Genomic DNA, 20,195 nt, shown 5'->3' on the forward strand with positions numbered 1-20,195 from the left:
AGGGAGGGGTAAGGAAGATAATTTGGTAAAGAAGAAGCAGGAGGTCAGTTATGCAATCACAGTGGGTGAAGGTTCTGATGTCTCACTGTCCCGATTCAGTGATATGTAAGTTTCAGCTTCTTGATAGTATCTGGGAGGCCTGATGGTTGGTTTACTGAAAAAAGGACTCAGGTAAGACAGATGTAACTATCTTGAGTTTTAAGATGGGGAGGGGGAGACAATTTCTAAGTTTACTCAAAAAACCATAAACCTTAGTTCCGTGGGATAACAGGGCCTATTTCAATTGCATTCTAGAAGCAATATTTTGCACCCTGAGTGCCTTTCCCCACTAGGTTTCTTGGCTCTGTTGGATATAACAAGAATGAACCAATGCCTATGATTAACGTTCAGACTACAACCTTTCAAAGACAAGGATACAGTAGTCAGGAAAGTTGATATTAGAGGCAGGATTCTCTGGTTCTCCCTCAGAAAACAGAATGCATCCGCCCCTAAAGTAAGGGCTTTCTAACCATGTGGTCCTCAGTCCTGTCTGGAAGCTTAGGGGTAGGCGTGCTGATGCTCTTAGCTTCCTGCAGCATCCTTCCAGGTGTTTCTCCAGTCCTCACCTCTGTCCTTGTACCTGTCTTAGTTACCAATGGATAATATTGAGTCTTCCTTTTCTGATTTCCAAATCTCATAGGAGGAACTCTTATTGGGCAACTCTATAGGACACAAGCACAGCAAAAAGGGATATTTACATAAGTTAAAATGATTTTTACCCCAATGAGGCCATTTAAATAAATTATATTTGAAGCCACATGTTGAAAACACATCCAGCTTTATTTTCTTATTAATGCAAATTTACATTTGCAAATATTTTCAGGATTGTAAAGTTTGAAAACATAATTATTTGTTCATGGAATGATCAAACCCTTCTATAATTAAATGGAGTAAACATTTTCTTGAAAATGTGTACTCACTGAAATAAAGGAATATATTTAAAATGTGTGAAGCTATGTTAGAAATTATTGGACTTAAATTCAACTGTGCAGTTTGATTTGGGATGTTGTTCACTCCTGTGACCTGCCACAAGAATCTTCTATCATGTGTAGTCACTGCTGTTCAGCCTTGTCCTCAGACAATTCATATCTGTAGGCTGAAGGTGAGCTCAGTGCCCTGCAGAGGAACGACTCATCAGAGCCCTTCCTTGGTCAGCCAGAGGATTGTGAACGTGAGCATCCATGAACACGAAAACAAATGTTTACTGTTTTCTGTCACTGAGTTGTGTATTTAACCAGTTACCAATCATTATGCATAAAGGCTTACTGATACAGTATTTATACCTCTACCTGTATATACACATATGTATTTTTTTCTTAAATTGGTGGTATAAATGTGAATATTTCATAATCAATTTATGAAGTTATTAAGAGAAAATTAAGAACAAAATTAAAACTAGTATTTCAATAAAAAATTAAAATTTACCTTATTTATGGAAAAATGTGCATATATATAAGATACATAGAAGTGAATATATATTTGTTTGATAAAATGTTGGCTACAAATATATATAGTATTCATATTTAAGCACATTTATTCTATTATGTATGCAATACTCTTGCTACAGAAAATTTCTTTGTAGCCTTTATTTTTAAAACTTTACCAAATGGTTGTCCTTACCTAAAATATTTTTCCAACCCAGTAGAGCTCCGAGGGTAGGACTAGAGCAAATTTTGACTAATGTTGAATATTAACCGTTGCATCCTATGAAAGTCTCCATTATGTTCATGCCCACAATGATGATAGGCCAAATAGAGTTCTCACAACAATGCACGCTGGATGGAGTCACATTAGTGTCATTGTCAAAGAAGCACTGGAAATGTAAAAATCCTAACCGTGGGTAAACTGCAATGGTTACATCTGATGATCCCATTGCAAGATAACAGCAGTTTAATAAATATTGGCTGTTGGTTTTGACAGATCACCAAGTCTTAAAATAAATGCAACAGGCTGATTTCAGACAAAGTCATTCTGCAAAAGCTATGACCAGACATTTCAAAAATGAGCCATAATAAAAAAATGCTTTCCAAGTGAATATTAAGTGAAATGCCATTAACAAGCAGGGGCTTTTAATAATCAGGATGATTCAACACATGGACTTCAGTCAATCACCTTTCCCAGCTTCCCCAGGTAACCTCATGAACCAATGTTAATAAGGTCCCTGTGGGGACTCAGTAATATGAGTTTCAACTAACTGAGATGTACAGGGCTACTGGCTCTTCTGAACACCTAATTTGCCAAGAAAACTGATGCCTCTTGAACCCTTAACATTGTACCACACATCAGGGCTCAGACTAACAGCTGGTGTCAGTTGATTCTAGTGGACCTCATGCAACATGAGGAAGGCACTGGTTATTTGCAATATATGAATTTGCCTTCTTTTTCGGTTATGTTTCTGCATAAAATATTATTTGAGGATTTTCCAAGTGTTTTCATCAGAGTCGGGAATTTCTTCCATAATATGGCTTTGGATCAAGCAGTTTATTGACCTCAAAAAAAGTGAAGCAAAGTGTAGCTCATGATCTTGTCATGTGCACAGGTGCAGCTTACCCTATAGACAAAGAAAAACCCATTGTTAGTCAAGCAACGCTGGCACACAAACTCTTGTGCTATTGCATTGTTATGCTGTCAGATGTGGTGGAGGCTCTGAAACACTGTTACTCTCATAAACAGAATATTTATATATTGAAAATGAGCTGTAGACTCATCATTGTTATGCCCACTGAACAGCTTGAAATACTCTATTTCTATTTTCTCAGGGCTGTGGTTTTCTGGCTGATGGTTCTTAATCCAAACAGCTGACATGACAATTATTCCATGAAATTGGAAGAAATGATATGATAAGTATGTCACCATTCAGACTCAATACAATACTGGATAAGTTGTCAACACAGGGCGTTCAGATGTGTGCTGGGGACATAGATGTAGCCCATATAAAGCAAGAGCAAACATAATTGATTTTACATATTTTAGAGAGGAAGTACAGAAAATATGGACCCTAGGGGACCTTCTGGAATCTTTCTATTTATTGCCATTACCACTGGTAAAACTCAGAGAAGATTTCAACAGTCATCAGGATGAAGTTCTAGGGATCACAGTCATGTGAAGCATTCCCTGCACTTGGATCTCCAGTGAGGCAAAGGGAAGATGAAACACATAGTGGGATGTGGAGGGGTAAACACCAGAGACAGCCTCCTGGTCAGCTTCAACGTTGAAAAGTGTATTTATTTTTTCTCTTTAGTTTTATCACAGAATCATTTGGACCTAAGAAAAGTGGTTATGGCTGGTTAGGCAGAAAGGTGTTTATTATCATGAATTTAATGGATTGAAAACATTTGGGGAAACCAGAGTGGAAGCTCAGGCAACTCCAAGTACTCCTTTTGCTATTTCTTGACCCTCCTCACCTCCATATTTTCCACAGTCAAGAAAGATACTCTCATTTTATAGGAACCTGGCAAGTGAAGATATTGTGCCCACAAGACTGTGCTGCCTGGCTGTGACTCAGACCAGGAAAATGAGCACATTTGAGTGAGATCAGGCATCTCCCCTCCTTCATCTCAATCCAAAATGACTCTGTAGTAACACATCTGATGGGCAGTCAGAGAAAGGGGTCAGATTTCTAGCAGTTGATAGTTGATAGCAGAGCTGCTGTCCTTCTGGGGGCAGTAGTGAGAAGAGCTGCTCTCTCTTCTGCTGCAAGAGACAGCTTGAATGTGGAGTCTCAGGCAGCAGGAGGAGCTCTCCCGACCTGTGCCAGCAGTACGATTCTTGGAATTGTTCTAGAGGCTTTGACTGGAGCCTGTTCTTTAAGGCTTTTCAACAATTTGTAAGGAATTTAATAACCTCTAGTAAATCCCTTTTTGCTTCATGGATTTGACATTTGCAACAGGGAATATACGCAGTCCGCAGTGACATCATTCACAGCCTCCTTTATTCTCGCTAAATATAATGCTTTCCAGGTGGACCTGCCAGAGGAAGCTGATATGAACAACAATCCATGTCACCAAAAATGCAAGACAAATAAGCTCGGGAAAGCCACTGGATTCTTACCTAGCTGCACTGTCCCCGAGTCTTTTTTTTTTTTTTTTTTTTTTTTTGGTCACCTTAGTCAAAAGCGTGAACAAATTTGACAACTTTGAATGGAGCCCTTTGCAACGGTAGCCTTGGAATCTATTCAACAATACATGTCCAAGGCATTTCTTTAAGACCTTTAGAGCCTGCTTGCTCGATGTAAATCCAGGTGTCCACTATTTCTAGGCATGCTGACTGGAGTCTGTGGCAATGTAAAATTGTCACTGGGTGCACCAGACTTAGATTTTGGAGGCAAATGTTTCCTGAAGCAGCCACCATTTGTGCCTCTTTTGAATGGCAACTCCTTGCTTGCTGTAGGAAACTGATAGGGGCTGAGTATCTCAGACCTAGAGCACCAGGAGTGACACTGCTACCTTAACTACAGATTCTCACTTTGGTGCCTACAAACACAATCAATAAAACTGGACAGGCCCAACAGATCCAAATTACTAAATGGAAATGATACAGTCAGAATCAGCCCTAACCAGGATGCCACAATACCCATGTGCCCCGTAAACAAATGACAAGCTTGCAAGAAGGGAACAAATGACCCACAGGGGACAATTTAGCTTCTCCTTTGGCCACATAGAGTCAAAGATTCAAAGACATGCCTATGTCAATATGGCATGGGGCCCTGATGATTGTACAAAACACATGCCAGTGGGTCCACTCGATGTGGCCACCATCCAGCCAGGGGATGGCATCTTTTGATTGACACTAAACATGGCCATTCTGCCCAATGGGCCAAACTACATGCAATGATAGCAGCCATGCAGGCTGCCCCTAACACTATATTTTGCTCCATTTCCATTAAATCATGGGCCACTTTCAACAACCCAGTCATCTGGTCAGGAAAACAGCAACTGAGCGACTGAACTATTAAAGGATCCCCTGTGTGGAGAAAAAGACTATGACAATAGCTTGCTTCCTGGACTGCTAAATATATGTCACTCTATTAGACGCTGGGGCTACCATGGCCACCCTTGAGAGGAATTTATGTCATATTTTGGATACTCCATGAGACTTCACTCTGACCAAGAAACAACCTCACTGCCCAATCAGCGTGACAATGGGCACATTCTCGTGGAACATAACGGATGTTCCGTGTAATTACCAACACCCAACACTGCCTTCTGTACCTGGATAAACACCTCAGGTATCCTAGAAATATAAGTAGAGGTGATCCTGATGCAGGCTCAATGGCTGCAGACAATGGGGCATCTGAAAGATCCCCCTTTCACCTCTTTGGCATCTTAATTTCTTGATCATGGGATCCTAGACTAGGTCACTGCTTTCGGGGGTCTTATCCTCCTGCCAGTGGTAGTAGCCTTCCTTGGACCAGCGAAATGTACTCTCACTATGGCTTAATAATCTGCACTGAGATTGTGTAAATCAAGGTGCTTCGTCAATCTGAAAAGATAAACCTCTGCCTCCAGTTTGGGGGAAGTTGGTGGGCGTAGGAAATATGCTAGCTTTACTAAGGGGGATGTCTAGGTGGTGGGGTAACTGCAAGACAGTTCTCCAATAACCCTGGACTGACTTAGTTCTCTCCACTTTCTTGATTATTTTAAGAGTTCTCAAGAATAATTGTAGAATATGCTGGAATTGTAACATCCTGAGATAGAGAGGAACTGGCCAGAACAGCCTACCTGTGCTGTATTCCAGTTTCTCATGGAATGGAATGTCCTTAAGCACGTTAGCCCTGTGCGTCTCATTACCCCAGGATATAAAACCCAGAGTGTCTGCTTTTCCGGGTTCCTGAGCTGTGATGCAAGTGGGGTACACACAGTCGACTCTATCACCTCCACAAAACTTTCGTATGCCTTGGGGGACTGATCCATAATGAGTCCAAGAGTTTTGTGATCCCTTGCTGCTTATCTGTAATAATAAACCCCCTTTATGTAACTTGCTGTGTGGGGGTGTTGTGTTCCTCGCGCTCAGGTACGTTGGTAACCAGTGTACAGTGAACCTGCTTCAAAGATGTCACTGACATAGAGGCAGAACTGGAATAGAGGTTGCTAGGGATAAGGATAGAGGAAATGGGGGGAGTATTGTTTAAGGGGTACAGATATTAGTTTTTATAAGAAGAAAAGAATTCTGGAGACAGTATTGGTAATAATAGCAGAACATGTGAATATGCTTAATGCCACTGCACTGCATTTTTAAATATGGTTAAGATAGACAATTTTATGTTCTCTGTATTTTCTACAGTTATATAATTGACATCTTTATTATAGTATTGTTAGCTCAGAAGACATTGCTTTATTTTGTAATTTTCTTAGCCAATGTTCATAAATAATCACTTTGTGATGCCACTGTTCACAAATTGTGAGTGTGTGTGTGTTTGCGTGTGTGTGTGTGTAGACATGTGGTCTCCCTATGTTGCCCAGGCTGGTATCAAATTCTTGGCCTTACGTGATCCTTCCTCCTTGGTCTCTCAAAGTGCTGAGATTACAGGTGTGAGCCCGAGCACCTGGCCATAAGAAACAATTTATAAGACATTTCATAGGGGACTTCTTCAAAATGTATATTTCATTGCAGCCACATCCAAAGCCAATCTCCTAAGCCAAGTTTCTGTACACAAGTGCACTTCTCCCTCTGTGATGTCACATCCCCTCAGCATGAAGTCACACAGACACATAGGAGAACAAGGCAAGGAGTCAACCCAACTTTATGAGTGGAAATCACTGCAAAGATCTGGCATTAATAGGGTTTAGGTGTTGCAGCACTTCTCCACTAGCAAAACACCCTCTGATTTCTCTTCCTGGATTGTTTTCTCAAAGGTTTCCTAATATTTAATGCTAAAGGTGAGATTAGAACCTTTTTATCCCGAGTCTAGCTGAATGCTATTTCACTCAAAATGTATTGTCTTAAGGAGTATGATAATAAATATTGAATAATGCCTGTTACTACTACCAACATTCCCTTTAGATCTCCTGTTATCATCCTAAATATCATGACTTAGGAAAAGTGTTTAAAAGGGGGTTAAGACAATATTGATCCTGTTTTCAATATCCTGATACAAGTCAAGCACCCACAAAAGTCAAGGAAATTGTAAGGAAAACATGACTTAATGATCATTAGCCATTCTGGTCACTGTTGAGTGATGATTAAGAAAAAGTCTTGAAAACAAGTAGCTGAAACATTGAGAACTCTCATCAATTCTGGGCTGAGATGTAAAATGGTATAACCACTTTGGAAAACAGTTTGACAGAGTATTAAACACTTACTGTAAGACCCAGTAACTGCACTCCTAGGTATTTGCCTAAAAGACATAAAGAAATATTCATGCAAAGCCTTGTATAATGCCATTCATGGTAGCTTTATCCATAATAGCCCAACGTGGAAACAACCCACATGGTCATCAGCAGGTGATGGGATACATTGTGAAATTACTACATATTTAAATAGTACTCAAAAGTAAAGAGTAACACATCACGAGGACACAAGGTGACATGAATGAGCCTAGGAAACAATTATGCTGCACGAAAGTCACCAGCCACAAAAGAACATGTGCTATATTCCTTTATGTGAAATTCTTAAAAAGATAGTGGAATCTATACTAACAATACGCTGACTAAGGATGGTCTGTTCTGTGAGGTGGAAGCAAGTTGATTCCTGAAGAGCAGGACAAAACTTTTTGGAGTTACAGAAATGTTATATGTATTGATTTTGCTTCCAAGAATGTATTTGTTTATTAAACCCAACAGTACACTTAAAATCAGTGTATTTGATTGGAATCTTTTTTTCAATAAAATTGGTTAACAGTGAATAGTGAATAATTGCAAATCCAATTAAGTAACACTGTCTTCACATCTTTTATTCTTGCAGTGTCCTGGAAGCTACATGAGCCAAAAGTTATTTCTGGGAGATAATCTCAGCCTGACACTAAAGAACTGTGTATCTTCTGGCAAGAGCTCACTTTTCTAGGTATTTTTGGATTTTTCCAAGAATTTAAATATATTTCATAGGTTAAATCAAAATGGTAGGCTTTTAATACACATTTCTTATTTATATCAACTAAAATTCTAAGCAATAAAAAGTCATTAAAAATTGGTAAAGAATTTAAATGCGAGGAAATATTTTTTAAGTTAGGGGAAGAGATCCAACATATCTTATGGTTCATATACATTTTTCAGAAATTAAAATTACCTATCAAGAGTTTTTATAAAAGCTGTAACACTTTTTACAATGTGTGTTCACTAAATGTGCAGATATACAGATGGATTGCATTTTTCTTTTTTTCTTAAGATATTTATTTTTATATTCACAATGGATATCAGCCTTTAATTTCTTTGTTTTGTTATGTGCATATGAATTTTTGCACTACAGGACATTATGACCTCCTATAATAATTCTGAGAGTATTTTTTATTCACTTGAATCTTTGTGTAACTTTGATAAGTACCATGTCACTAACTACCAAATATAAAATTGGAGTTTTCTGTCTGGGTAAATTTTCATTACAGATTTCTTGTTACTTTTGAGGCAAGAGGTAGGCAGGACTCCGCTCTGGACCAGATGTGAGGCTGGCCAAAACAGGAACAGGGTTCTGAAAGGACCTCTCCATAAGACATACCCACCAGTGCCATGAGAGTTTACCATTGCCATAGAAACATCCAGAAGTCGCAGCGCCTTGCCATGGCAACACCTGGAAATTCCTGCCCCTGCCATAGCAACACCTGGAAGTTGGGGCAACACCACCCATTTTCTAGCTATTTCTGAACAACCTACCCCTTAATTATCACATGATTAAAAGTGGGTATAAATGTGACTGTAAAAATGCCCCTGGCTGCTACTCTCGGCCCTCTGCCTATGAATTACCCCTGCTCCGCAGGAGTAGTCACAGAGCTGTAACACTGCTGCCCCATCAATAAAGCTGTTTTCTTCTATTACTGGCTTACTCTTACATTCCTTCCTGAGCAAAGCTGAGAACTTGCCTTGCATCAGTATTGAGCCAGCCACTCACCACTAGAGATGGTGAGAAGCAGCATTTGATGTGGCAGCAAGACAGTGGAAACAGCGGAGAAGCAAGACAGCAAGAGACAGCAAGAGATGGCACTTTATGAGAAGACGGGCACAGTGATCAGCAATGGGAAAGACAGCTATTGGAGAAGTGGCAAGACAGCGATCAGTGAGAGAGGATGAGACGGTGATCAGCGCTACAGCGATCAAAGCTACAGAGTTGCTAACATTGCAGAGCTATTAACACTAGCCAAAGGCTGTTTTAAGAGCCATCATCTTTCCTGACAGGTGGTGGAGCCCTGGGGATGGCCAAGTGGCCACAGAGCCACTGCTTCATGCAGGCTAACCGCTCCATGCTCCAGTTCCCCCATAGGAGCCCAACCCACCCGAGCTGGGAAGCCTGGAGAGATCTTCATGCAGGCCCCATGTCAGACACTGCTTGGCCCCATTTTGGCTCCTGCACACCTGTAAGTGTCCCATCTACCCACCTGCCCTATGTCAGATGATCCAGGAAATAAGGCCTCTGGCTAGATAGTCCATTTGAAGTCCCCCATAGCGCACCTGACTACATCCTCATTGCTCTTTCTCTTAGTCATTTCTCCTCTAATGACATTTTATTTATCCATCAGCCATTTCATTTTATTTTCTGCCCCGATATATGTGTTTGCTTTGCAGTTTTTTCTTTGGGTCCCTGCTAATTATGTTTGTGCAATTGTTTAAGGCAGGACACTTGGATGTAAGAATTCTCCTGTTCTGTTGACTCTAAGAAGCCAGAGTCACATTGTTCTGTGGCCCCAACCAGGCCTTTGGGGCTCATTGTTGGCCACCCCACTGAGGCTCCAGGATTTTCTGCACTGGTCAGCCCCTGGATACTCCAGGATTTCCTGGCATTTGGTGTGGGGACACTCATAGGCTGATACTCGGGTATTCTGGGTTTTCAGCATTTGGTATTTTGGGCCACTATCTGGATGCTCCGGAGTTTTCACCCTTGACATTCCTCCTTGGGTTGTGCATTGGAGGCTTGCCCTACAGGGATCTTGGTTTGCCTTTTCTTGTTTTCTGCCCTAAAGTTATCGTTTTCCATTATGGCATTTTGTTTTCTTATTGTCACCTTACTTACACTTTTTCTTCTACACTTTACTTAATAAAAATATTGCTTAAATCCCAGTGCGGTGGCTCACGCCTGTAATCCCAGCACTTTTAGAGGCCAAGATGGACGGATCATTTCAGGTCAGGAAGACCAGCCTGGCCAACACAGTGCAACCCTGTCTCTACTAAAAATACAAAAACAAATGAGCTGGACGTAGTGACACACACCTGTAATCCCAGCTACTTGGGTGGCTGAGGCCTGAGAATCACTGGAATCCAGGAGGCGAATGTTGCAGTGAGCCAAGATTGCACCCACTGCACTCCTGCCTGGGTGACAGAGTGACAGTCTGTCTCAAATAATAAGAAATAGAAATTTAAAAATAAAAAATAAAAATACTGTTTGAGTCATATTTTGTTCACTAACAAATGCTTATAATCCATTTTCATAACGTCTGGCTACCTATATGTATACCTTCTATGCAGGAAGTGGAAATCTGGGATGAGAACAATGGTGGCCCAGTCTCTTTCCCTCTTGTTGGACTTAGAAAAACTTCTGTGTCCAGTAGAAATCCTCGTTAGACATGGGGACAATGGCGAGCATCACAGAGGACTTGCCACTCGGGTGTCTATTAGGGTATTGGAGCAAATTCAAATTCAGCTTAAAGAAAAAGAAACTCATTTTCTATCACAACACTGCTTGGGTTCAACACAAATTAGAAAACCAAGAGACTTGTCTTAAACATGAGTCCATACATTATAACGCTATTTTACATTTAGACTTATTCTGTAAAAAAGAAGAAAAGTTGTCTCTTGTGTACATGCTTGTGTGGCCCTTTACTCCCTCCTGTTATTAGCCGGGTGTGGTGGCACATGCCTGTAATCCCAGCTACTTGGGAGGCTAAGGCAGGAGAACCACTTGAACCAGGGAGATGGAGGTTACAGTGAGCCAAGATCGCACCACTGCACTACAGCCTGGGCGACAGAGAAAGATACTGTCAAAAAAAAAAAAAATTGTAGCTTTGAATTTTAAACATCTATTTGACAAGAAATGCATAGTTCCTTCTCTTTAAAATAATGTAATGTTTCTTTCAAGAATAAGCTTGGTTTGATGCCTCTCTCCCCAACATGATAGAAGTGTAGCATAAATCTATGAAAAATTCCATTTCCCTGTGCCTACAACCACTACCCGGGATCGAAAACTTCTTCCCTTGCTCTAGTCCTTTCTTCTACACCTACTTCCACATCATCTGTGACTCAAAACAATACTTGTCAGGAAAGATCCCGGAAAGAGCAAAAAAGACTTTCTTAGAGGTGTCAGAGATTCCTGTGCCACTATCTGTCATCTCTAGAGGGGGTTGTGAGTATGAGGAAGAGCAGAGCTTGTAAATTTTCTACTTGCTTTCACTTCCACTTTATTTCCTAACAACAACAACCACAGCAATACCCATAACATCACAGGACAAACCTCTACTACTTCCAAGGCTTTTGTCTCGGTAAATCTTCTCTACCTCCATCACAGCAGCTAGAAGGTTTGATACTCATACAAATAGTACTGTAGCTTTCTGTTCATAATTGGAAAAATAGACAAGATTCAATGTAAACAGGCTTTCCTTCAGCCAGTTAGCGTTCAGTTTTTGGATCACCATTGCACACATATACCCAGCATATGTCTAACATGTATGTAGAAATCCGTGAAGCAAGAGTTATAATGGCTTGTGTTTTCTATTGTATTGTATTTTCCTCTTATATCATCCTCTTCTTTGTTCATTAAAAAAAAACCTGTTCAAGTAGGTCTAAATTAATTATTGGATCATAAGTAGATAAAATCTTTTATTTCATAACACATTGACCCGATGAATATGTTTCTTTGCCAGACATAGTCCTCATTTCCAAGATAACAAGCCTGACAAAATTATACTGGAGCAAGTCCACAGGTAATGATGGTAGCTTTTCCTTATTGTCCTGGGGCAAGAATAAGACAAAAGATAACAGGGTAGAATAAAGATTATGTAAGAAAGAAGGACAGCAACAGGACATGGGAACCTTTTATAGAGTAACATTTTGATAATGGATGATGAGAAGTAATGCGTTAGACAGGGATGGGTGGGAATGATTGAAGGTGTGAGTACTTTAGCACAGATTAAGACCAAATCATTAGGATTTAAAGAGTTGTGTAGAGTTAGTGAAGGAAAAGCCTTAGAATTAAATTTGGCTGTGGATAAAACATTCTTGGATTAGACTGAAGACTCTTTTCTGTGCCAAGTAAGTATACTTATGATAATGATGATGACTGTAGTGCTAAATATTTAATCAATAAAAACAAAATTAATTGCCGCATACATAATGTCCTGAATACTATTGTAAATGTTTTATGTTATTTTCTTTAAACTGTCTACAGCACTGTAAGGTAGGCACCAGTATTGTCACAGTTACACAGATATGGAAACTGAGACACAGGGAAGTTAAGTTACTTGATCAATTCCAAGCAATCAGCAAGCCATGGAGCATCTATGTCAGGGCTGCCAGGACATGTGACTGTAAACAGAAGTTTTTCACTTTTTAACTCAAAGAGGGTATGTGGCTGGGTTAATGGAAACTTTCAGGACCCTCAGAAAACATTACTAACAAGCAAATGAAAGGTGTATCTGGAAGATTAAGTTCTAACGGACTCTTCATTTCCATTGATCCAATAATGCACTTAGGGAGATGACTGGGCATATTGAGGATAGGAAGAGAGAAGTGAAAACACAGCTTTTTATATTGTTCTTAACAGGCTTGTGCCAAACATCTTCTGGGTGGATTTAGGTGATTGAGGAGAAGAAAGACACAGGAGTGAAATTCTGTGAGCACAAGGGAGGAGTTCTACACTCAGACTGAGCCAACAGACTTTTCTGGCCTGACAACCAGGGCGGCGCAGGATGCTCAGTGCAGAGAGGAAGAAGCAGGTGGTCTCTGCAGCTGGAAGCTCAGCTCCCACCCAGCTGCTTTGCATGTCCCTCCCAGCTGCCCTACCTTCCAGAGCCCATATCAATGCCTGGGTCAGAGCTCTGGGGAGGAACTGCTCAGTTAGGACCCAGACGGAACCATGGAAGCCCCAGTGCAGCTTCTTTTCCTCCTGCTACTCTGGCTCCCAGGTGAGGGGAACATGAGGTGGTTTTGCACATTAGTGAAAACTCCTGCCATCTCTGCTCAGCAAGAAATATAATTAAAATTCAAAGTAGATCAACAATTTTGGCTCTACTTAAAGACAGTGGGTTTGATTTTGATTACATGAGTGCATTTCTGTTTTATTTCCAATTTCAGATACCACCGGAGAAATTGTGATGACGCAGTCTCCAGCCACCCTGTCTGTGTCTCCAGGGGAAAGAGCCACCCTCTCCTGCAGGGCCAGTCAGAGTGTTAGCAGCTACTTAGCCTGGTACCAGCAGAAACCTGGCCAGGCTCCCAGGCTCCTCATCTATGATGCATCCAACAGGGCCACTGGCATCCCAGCCAGGTTCAGTGGCAGTGGGTCTGGGACAGACTTCACTCTCACCATCAGCAGCCTAGAGCCTGAAGATTTTGCAGTTTATTACTGTCAGCAGTATAATAACTGGTCTCCCACAGTGATTCAACATGAAACAAAAACCTCAAGAAGACCATCAGTGTTTACTAGATTATACCAGCTGCTTCCTTTACAGACAGCTAGTGGGGTGGCCACTCAGTTTTAGCATCTCAGCTCTATTTGGCCATTTTGGAGTTCAAGTTCTCAAGTCCAAAATTACTTATGTTAGTCCATTACATCATACCATTTCAGCATGGCTATTACATTCATTTAAACGCATTTTAGAAGGCATCTCTGTTTATGGCATCACAAAGAGTTTAATAAATCTTCTGTGCAAGAATAAACAACAAACACACCTATAAATATAAAGCTGAAATATCAAAACTATTTCAGCACTCTGAAAATTGGCAAAGCATAAAATAATTAAGGATGCATATTCTTTATAGAAAAAAAAGTGCTAGTGCTTTGAGTAAGGACAGAAAATGTCTGTAGCCTTTTGCCTGTGACAGCACCCTTCTATTCCCAGCTCAGTCAATATGAATTGCAGAACTGGAGTTTTACCCATGTGAGGATAGCAAATAAAACTGGCAGCTTGCTGCCAAAGTGGGTGGACTTGAGTAAAGCCAAGGAGTGGGAAATAATTCTTCAGTGTTTCCAGCTAAACATGGAGAACACCATAGGAAATGAACAGAAAAAGCCCACAGCCTTGCTAGTCCAAGATGATGCCTTGTTTGGGGCAAGTAGTACATCTGCTGATAGTAAATAGCAGATTCCTGGATAAGATAGACCCATATTGCTGAAATAATATCTGCACATTTTCGTAGTGACCTAGGAGTTATAGATATGAGTGATGAGAACTAGGAGTTTCCGGTGCAAAGTAAAACCAGAGGGAGGTAAGAACTAGCTGCATTTTGCATGCAGTTTGCTTTTTAAACTACACACAGATGGGCTGACAGAAGATAGATTTATAACCTCCAGATATTTGAGCAAAATGTCTCAGATCATTGGTGACCACTTCGCTATGCAGATACATGTGTAGTTCCTATAAAATCAAACTAAATATTAATATTAAGAACAGAAAGAAGCAGAGATATCTGTGGTCAAACACCACGTGAGATACAGATTTTTCTATATCATGCATTGAAAATACATTTAATACATCTAATCCACTTAACATTATGCCTCAGCCTATCCTATCCTAAATATGCTCAGAACACTTACATTAGCTTACTGTTGGTCAACATTATCTTACACAAAGCTTATCTTACAATAAAGTGTTGAATACCTCATGTAATTTATTGAATACTATATTGAAAGAAAATAGAATAGTTGTATAAATACTAGAATTTCTATTTCTACTTGAATGCATATCACATTCACACCATCTGAAAGTCAAAACATTATAACTCCAACTGTCATAAGTCAGGTACTATCAGTTAAGTTCAGACAAGAAACTAAGAAGAAAATTAAAAAATGATCAGAAAAACAAAACAAATTCCAGGCCTGACATGGTGGCTCAAGCTTGTAATCCCAGTACTTTGGGAGGCTGATGCAGAAGGATTACTTGATGCCAGGAGTTCAAGACCAGGCTGGGTGGGCAAAATAGTGACACTCTTATCTTACAATTAAAAAAAATAACAGAGAGTGGTGGCATGCCCCTATAGTCCCAGCTACTCAGGAGGATGAAGCTGGAGAACCCCTGGACCCCAACAGGTTGAGGCTGCAGCAAGCTATGATCACACCACCACACTCCAGCCTGGGTGAAAAAGTAAGACCCTATTTCTAAAAAAGTTAAAATTAAAATAAAAAAGCCCAAAATCTAAAGACAGCCACTATAATATGCTATCAAAAATGTACAATTTTTAGTTTAACAACTTCTGGAAAAAAGCAGAGAAGTATGAACAATATTAAAGGAATAAAAATAAAGCAGCTACAGTAATAACAACAGAAAATAGTCAATGAAAGCTAATTCTAAGTTGCCCCAATTATTGGATTTAGCAAAGACTACAAAGCAGTTAATATGCAGATGTTCAAATAATTATGTTTAAATCTATGATCATTGACATAAAAAAGAAAATATTAAAAAAAAGAAGATTCGGCAAGTAGGGCCTCAAGAAAAGACATGGAAAATATAAAAAATGACCAAATTGGAACTCTAGAAATGAAAAGTACAATAAACCAATTTAAATATTTGTTAGCTAGGTCTAATAGCAAATTGAGATGGCAGAACAATCAGTTAACTTGAAAATAGAGGTATAGAAATTATTGAGTCTAAAGAAAAAGTTTAGAAAAAAAAGAAGACTTCAGAGATTTATAGCTCAGAGTGAAGAATACCAACAAATGTATAATAAGAGTCACAAAGGAGGAGAGAAAGAGAAAGTGGCTGAAAAAATCTTTGGAGAAATAATGACAAAAACTTTTCAAAAGTAATAAAAAATTCTTAGATGAAAAAATTCAGTAAAAATCTTTTAGATAATCAATAGGAATTAATAACTGAACACATTATATTAAAATATTGAAGACAAAGAGAAAATCTTCATTGCATCAAGAATGAAAGCAGACACTATATACAGAAAAACAACAACATAGCCATTGGCTGAGTTTTCATCAGGACCAATAGAGGCTAGAAGGAGTGAAATGTCATATTTAAATGCTGAAAGGAAAAAAAAAAAAAGGCAACCAGGAAATCTATATCCAGTGAAAATACCCCTCAAATCTAAAGAAAATGCAAAAAAATTCTTTGATAAACAAAATACATTCATTCATAGCAGCTATGTCTTACAAGACATTTGAGAGAAAATCCTTCAGAATCCCAGGAAATGACATGAGACAGGTCCTTGACTCCTCTGGAAGAAATGAAGGCCTCAAAAGTTGTAACGAGCAATACCAAGTCTAAAAAGATAAAGATACACTTAATGCTATTTATATAAAGTTCAAGACAGGAAAACCTAAATGATCGTGTTAGATTTCAGAAAGACAGTTACTTTTGCTGGGTGGGAGGGGTGATAACGAGCAAAGATTGTCCATGAGGGAAGCACAAGGGAATGTGAAATACTCTATCATTCCACCCGGACAATGAATTATACATAAACTTTATTCAGTCGAACATTCAAGATTTACACACTTTACTCTGGTTAATTTATCAATTGAAATAAAACTAATAAAAACCAAACCTAGACTCTTTCACACTTACCAGTAATCACAGTCAAGAGCCCAGACTAATTTGGAATATTATTATTATTATCATCACCACTTCATTACCCTTTCTTGACATTTACACTTTTTATCCAGCTACAGTTTGACAGCTCCACCTCTGGCCCATTCTTTTGGAAGACCCCATAGCCATAGAGGTCAGGTAACACCTATGGAAGACTCATAAATGACATGATTGATGGGTATTTAGCAGAAAACAAGTTGTATGTATCACAGACTGTCCTATGCAGAGGGTACAATACATGTCAGTGAGAGAGTCCCACTAGCAAAGAAAAGAAGTGTGAACTAGACCTTCAGAATATGGTCCAGATTTTAGAGTTCGTCAGATGAACACAGATCAAGGTGTCATCTCATCTGGGTATGGGAAAGTGAAATGACTGCGTGTTCTCCCCAGATCAGCGGCCTGTGTCTTTGGAGACGTGTACACGAAACTCACATTTGTTCACATCCACAGTCACTTCCTGGCTTCACCCATAGGAATAATGGTCTGGCTTCCCAGTTATTTAGGAACTCTGCACACAGGCTGTCACTTACTAAAACGACAATTAAAAACAGTGACTTTCGTTAAATGTATATCAGTAGGTACATCCTGGAGGGAAAAATGAGCTGAGGGGATGTATTTTAATATCAAATAAAAAATCACAACCTTGTGATTCCTTTCCCTTCCCATATAATTCATTATGGTTGTACTGACATTTCAGAGTATCAAATGAGCCTTATATATTCATCCCTATAGCTTTGTCCTTCTCCAACCTGAGCCCACGTTTGGGCCATCCAGTGAAATCTGAGTACACTTGTGAGATGATCACTCTCCAAGCAGGATTGCTGGGGCAACTCACAGGCAGCTCCATGCTGAGTCTCCCCTCGAATTGCCAGCATCACTAACCCTGAAGGAGTGTCCTCCTGTCCTCCAAACCACCCAGAGCACAACCTACCCTGCCATGATTTCACTGCCCAACTCAAAACCTCATCACAGATTCCACTGGCTCAGAGACAAAGTCAGGTCCCAGGCAGAGGCTGGTGTGGGGGCCTAAGAAAAGCCATCATTTCATCAATTTTTCTGTTAGAAATTTCCAAGGATTTATAAGCTGAATTTCTATATATAGTTACTATCTTAAAAATAAAAGCATTTGTAATATGAGAAACATAAAACATGGGAAATAATTAAAGCCCACAAGAGCATCATATAGTCAGAGACTCCAAATTTACCTAATCTAATTCTGAGCTCCCTGCCTTATGGTCCATCTCCATGGTGTCTATGTGGTCCACCCTTATCAAATATATGTTCAAAGAATTATTTTAACCTTATATTATATAACCTAATTATAATAAAAGACTTAAAAAGGAATTTGTAAAGACAATTATTCAACAAATAGAGGCTCTCAAACAGAGACAAAACTATGAAAACAGGCTTACTGGGAAATCTAGAAATGAAAAGTACAACTCCATTGAAAAATGTATTAGATAGACTCAATAGACTCTTGTGTCAATTTAAGATGATACAAGAATCAGTGACCTGAAAAACAAGTCAATAGAAATGATCTCATATAAAGAAGGAAAAAATTATAAAGAAGAATAAAACCTCAGACGTTATAGGTCCATGTGAGCAATACCAACAAATTTGTATTAGGAATCACAAAGGAGAAGACAGAAAGAGGCTAAAAATGTGTTCCCATCTTTATGCCCATGAATATCCCATGTTTAGCTCCCACTTATAAGTGAGAACATATGGTTTTTGGTTTTTTGTTTCTGCATCTGTTCACTTAGGAAAATGGCCTTCAGCTGCATCCAAGTTTCTGCAAGGGCATGATTTTATTCTTATTTATGGCTGCATAGTATTCCATGGTGCATATATACCACAGTTTCTTTGTCGAATCCACGGCTGATGGGCACAATAGACATTGGGGACTACTAGAGGGGAGACAAAGGGAGAAAGGGCAGGGGCTGAAAAACTACCTATGGGTACAATGTTCACTACCTGGTTAATAATTTCAGTCATACCCCAAACCTCAGCATCATGCAAAATAACTTTGTAACATATCTGTACATGTATGCTCTGATTCTAAAATAAAAACTGAAAAAGAAGAAAATGGAGAAATAATGAAAAACATTTTTCACAATGATGAAACATATTAATCTATACATGAAAGTAACTCAGTGAAACCCTTTTAGGATAAGCACAATGCAGTTCATAACTATGCACATTATAGTACCAATGTTGAAAGTCAAAGACACAGAGAATTTGGAAGGCATCACTAAAATACTGACTTACTCTGTACTAGGAAGCAATGATAAAGCTATTGGCTAAATTTTCATCATTACTAATGGAGGTGGGAAGACAGTGGAATGATATATTTAAATGCTGGGGGAGAAAATGCTATATCCAGCCACAAATGCTATATCCAGCAAAACAATCATTTAAACATAAAAGCAAGGTAGAAATATTCCTTCATACACAAAGACTAATTCATTAATAGCATATGTGCCTTGTGGAAAATTCAAGAGAAAATCCTTCAGAATAACAGGGAATGACAGCAGACAGCAATTCAAATTGATAAGAAGGAATCAAGCCCTCAAAAAATGAAAGAAATAAGAAAGAAGCTACAAAAAATAATTACCTGATATAAAGATTAGGTACAGGAAAAAAAAACAATTATAATAGATGTCACAGTATCAGTTACATTGATTGTGTTTTGAGCAGCAGTTGCTGACTGGGAAGGTGCATAATGAAAGCAGCGAGATAATTGGAAACCTTCCATATTTTGATGTGGATCATGACATGAAATGATCTGGATCTTGACATTCATTTGCACCCTTAAGATTTGAACCCTTTGCATGGTGTGTTTTACCTTAAATAAAATAAAATAAAACAAACCTAGGTTCTTTTAAATAAACCTGAACAAAGAAATAAGAATCACCAAATATTTCTGAAAGCTCAACCTTACTAAAGAGAAGTGTAAAACATGACTGAGAAAGCCCTAACGAACTAGAAATTGGGTAGAGGAAACAGCAGGAAACATCTATATATGGCCCTTCTGCCACTCGGAAAACACAGATTTCACCTCTCTTGATTTCCTTAAAAACATAAAATATATTTATGTCATTTTGCTCACAAGAGAGGTCCCCACCTTCTCCTTGGCTCTTTCCACCCCACTGCACCCACCAGGGGATTTGCATACTGTCCCCTAGGGAGGACCTTCCCTTGTGAGTCTGAGAAAAAAGCTCACTCTAACCTTGCCTTGACTGATCAGGACTCCTCAGTTCACCTTTCTACA

The 20,195-nt window shown here is 39.3% G+C and overlaps 1 long non-coding RNA gene and 1 gene segment (V, D, J or C); both read left to right on the forward strand.

Moving 5' to 3' along the window:
• Positions 1–7,933: 7,933 nt before the first annotated feature.
• Positions 7,934–13,073, forward strand: LOC129531680 (uncharacterized). Of its 2 annotated transcripts, none has more exons than XR_008676984.2 (3): positions 7,934–8,040; positions 12,038–12,097; positions 12,937–13,073. It is a non-coding gene; the product is annotated as an uncharacterized lncRNA (long non-coding RNA). The 2 variants fall into 2 exon arrangements; XR_010129931.1 differs by lacking the exon at positions 7,934–8,040 and adding an exon at positions 8,662–9,541.
• A 112-nt stretch (positions 13,074–13,185) lies between these two features.
• LOC134756775 (immunoglobulin kappa variable 3-11-like) lies at positions 13,186–14,004 on the forward strand. The segment is given in 2 exon segments: positions 13,186–13,297; positions 13,467–14,004. Coding segments are annotated over 2 exon segments (456 nt in total).
• The last annotated feature ends 6,191 nt before the right edge of the window (positions 14,005–20,195 follow it).

The sequence above is a fragment of the Gorilla gorilla genome, chromosome 12 (assembly GCF_029281585.2).
Source record: "Gorilla gorilla gorilla isolate KB3781 chromosome 12, NHGRI_mGorGor1-v2.1_pri, whole genome shotgun sequence".
Lineage (NCBI taxonomy): Eukaryota > Metazoa > Chordata > Mammalia > Primates > Hominidae > Gorilla > Gorilla gorilla.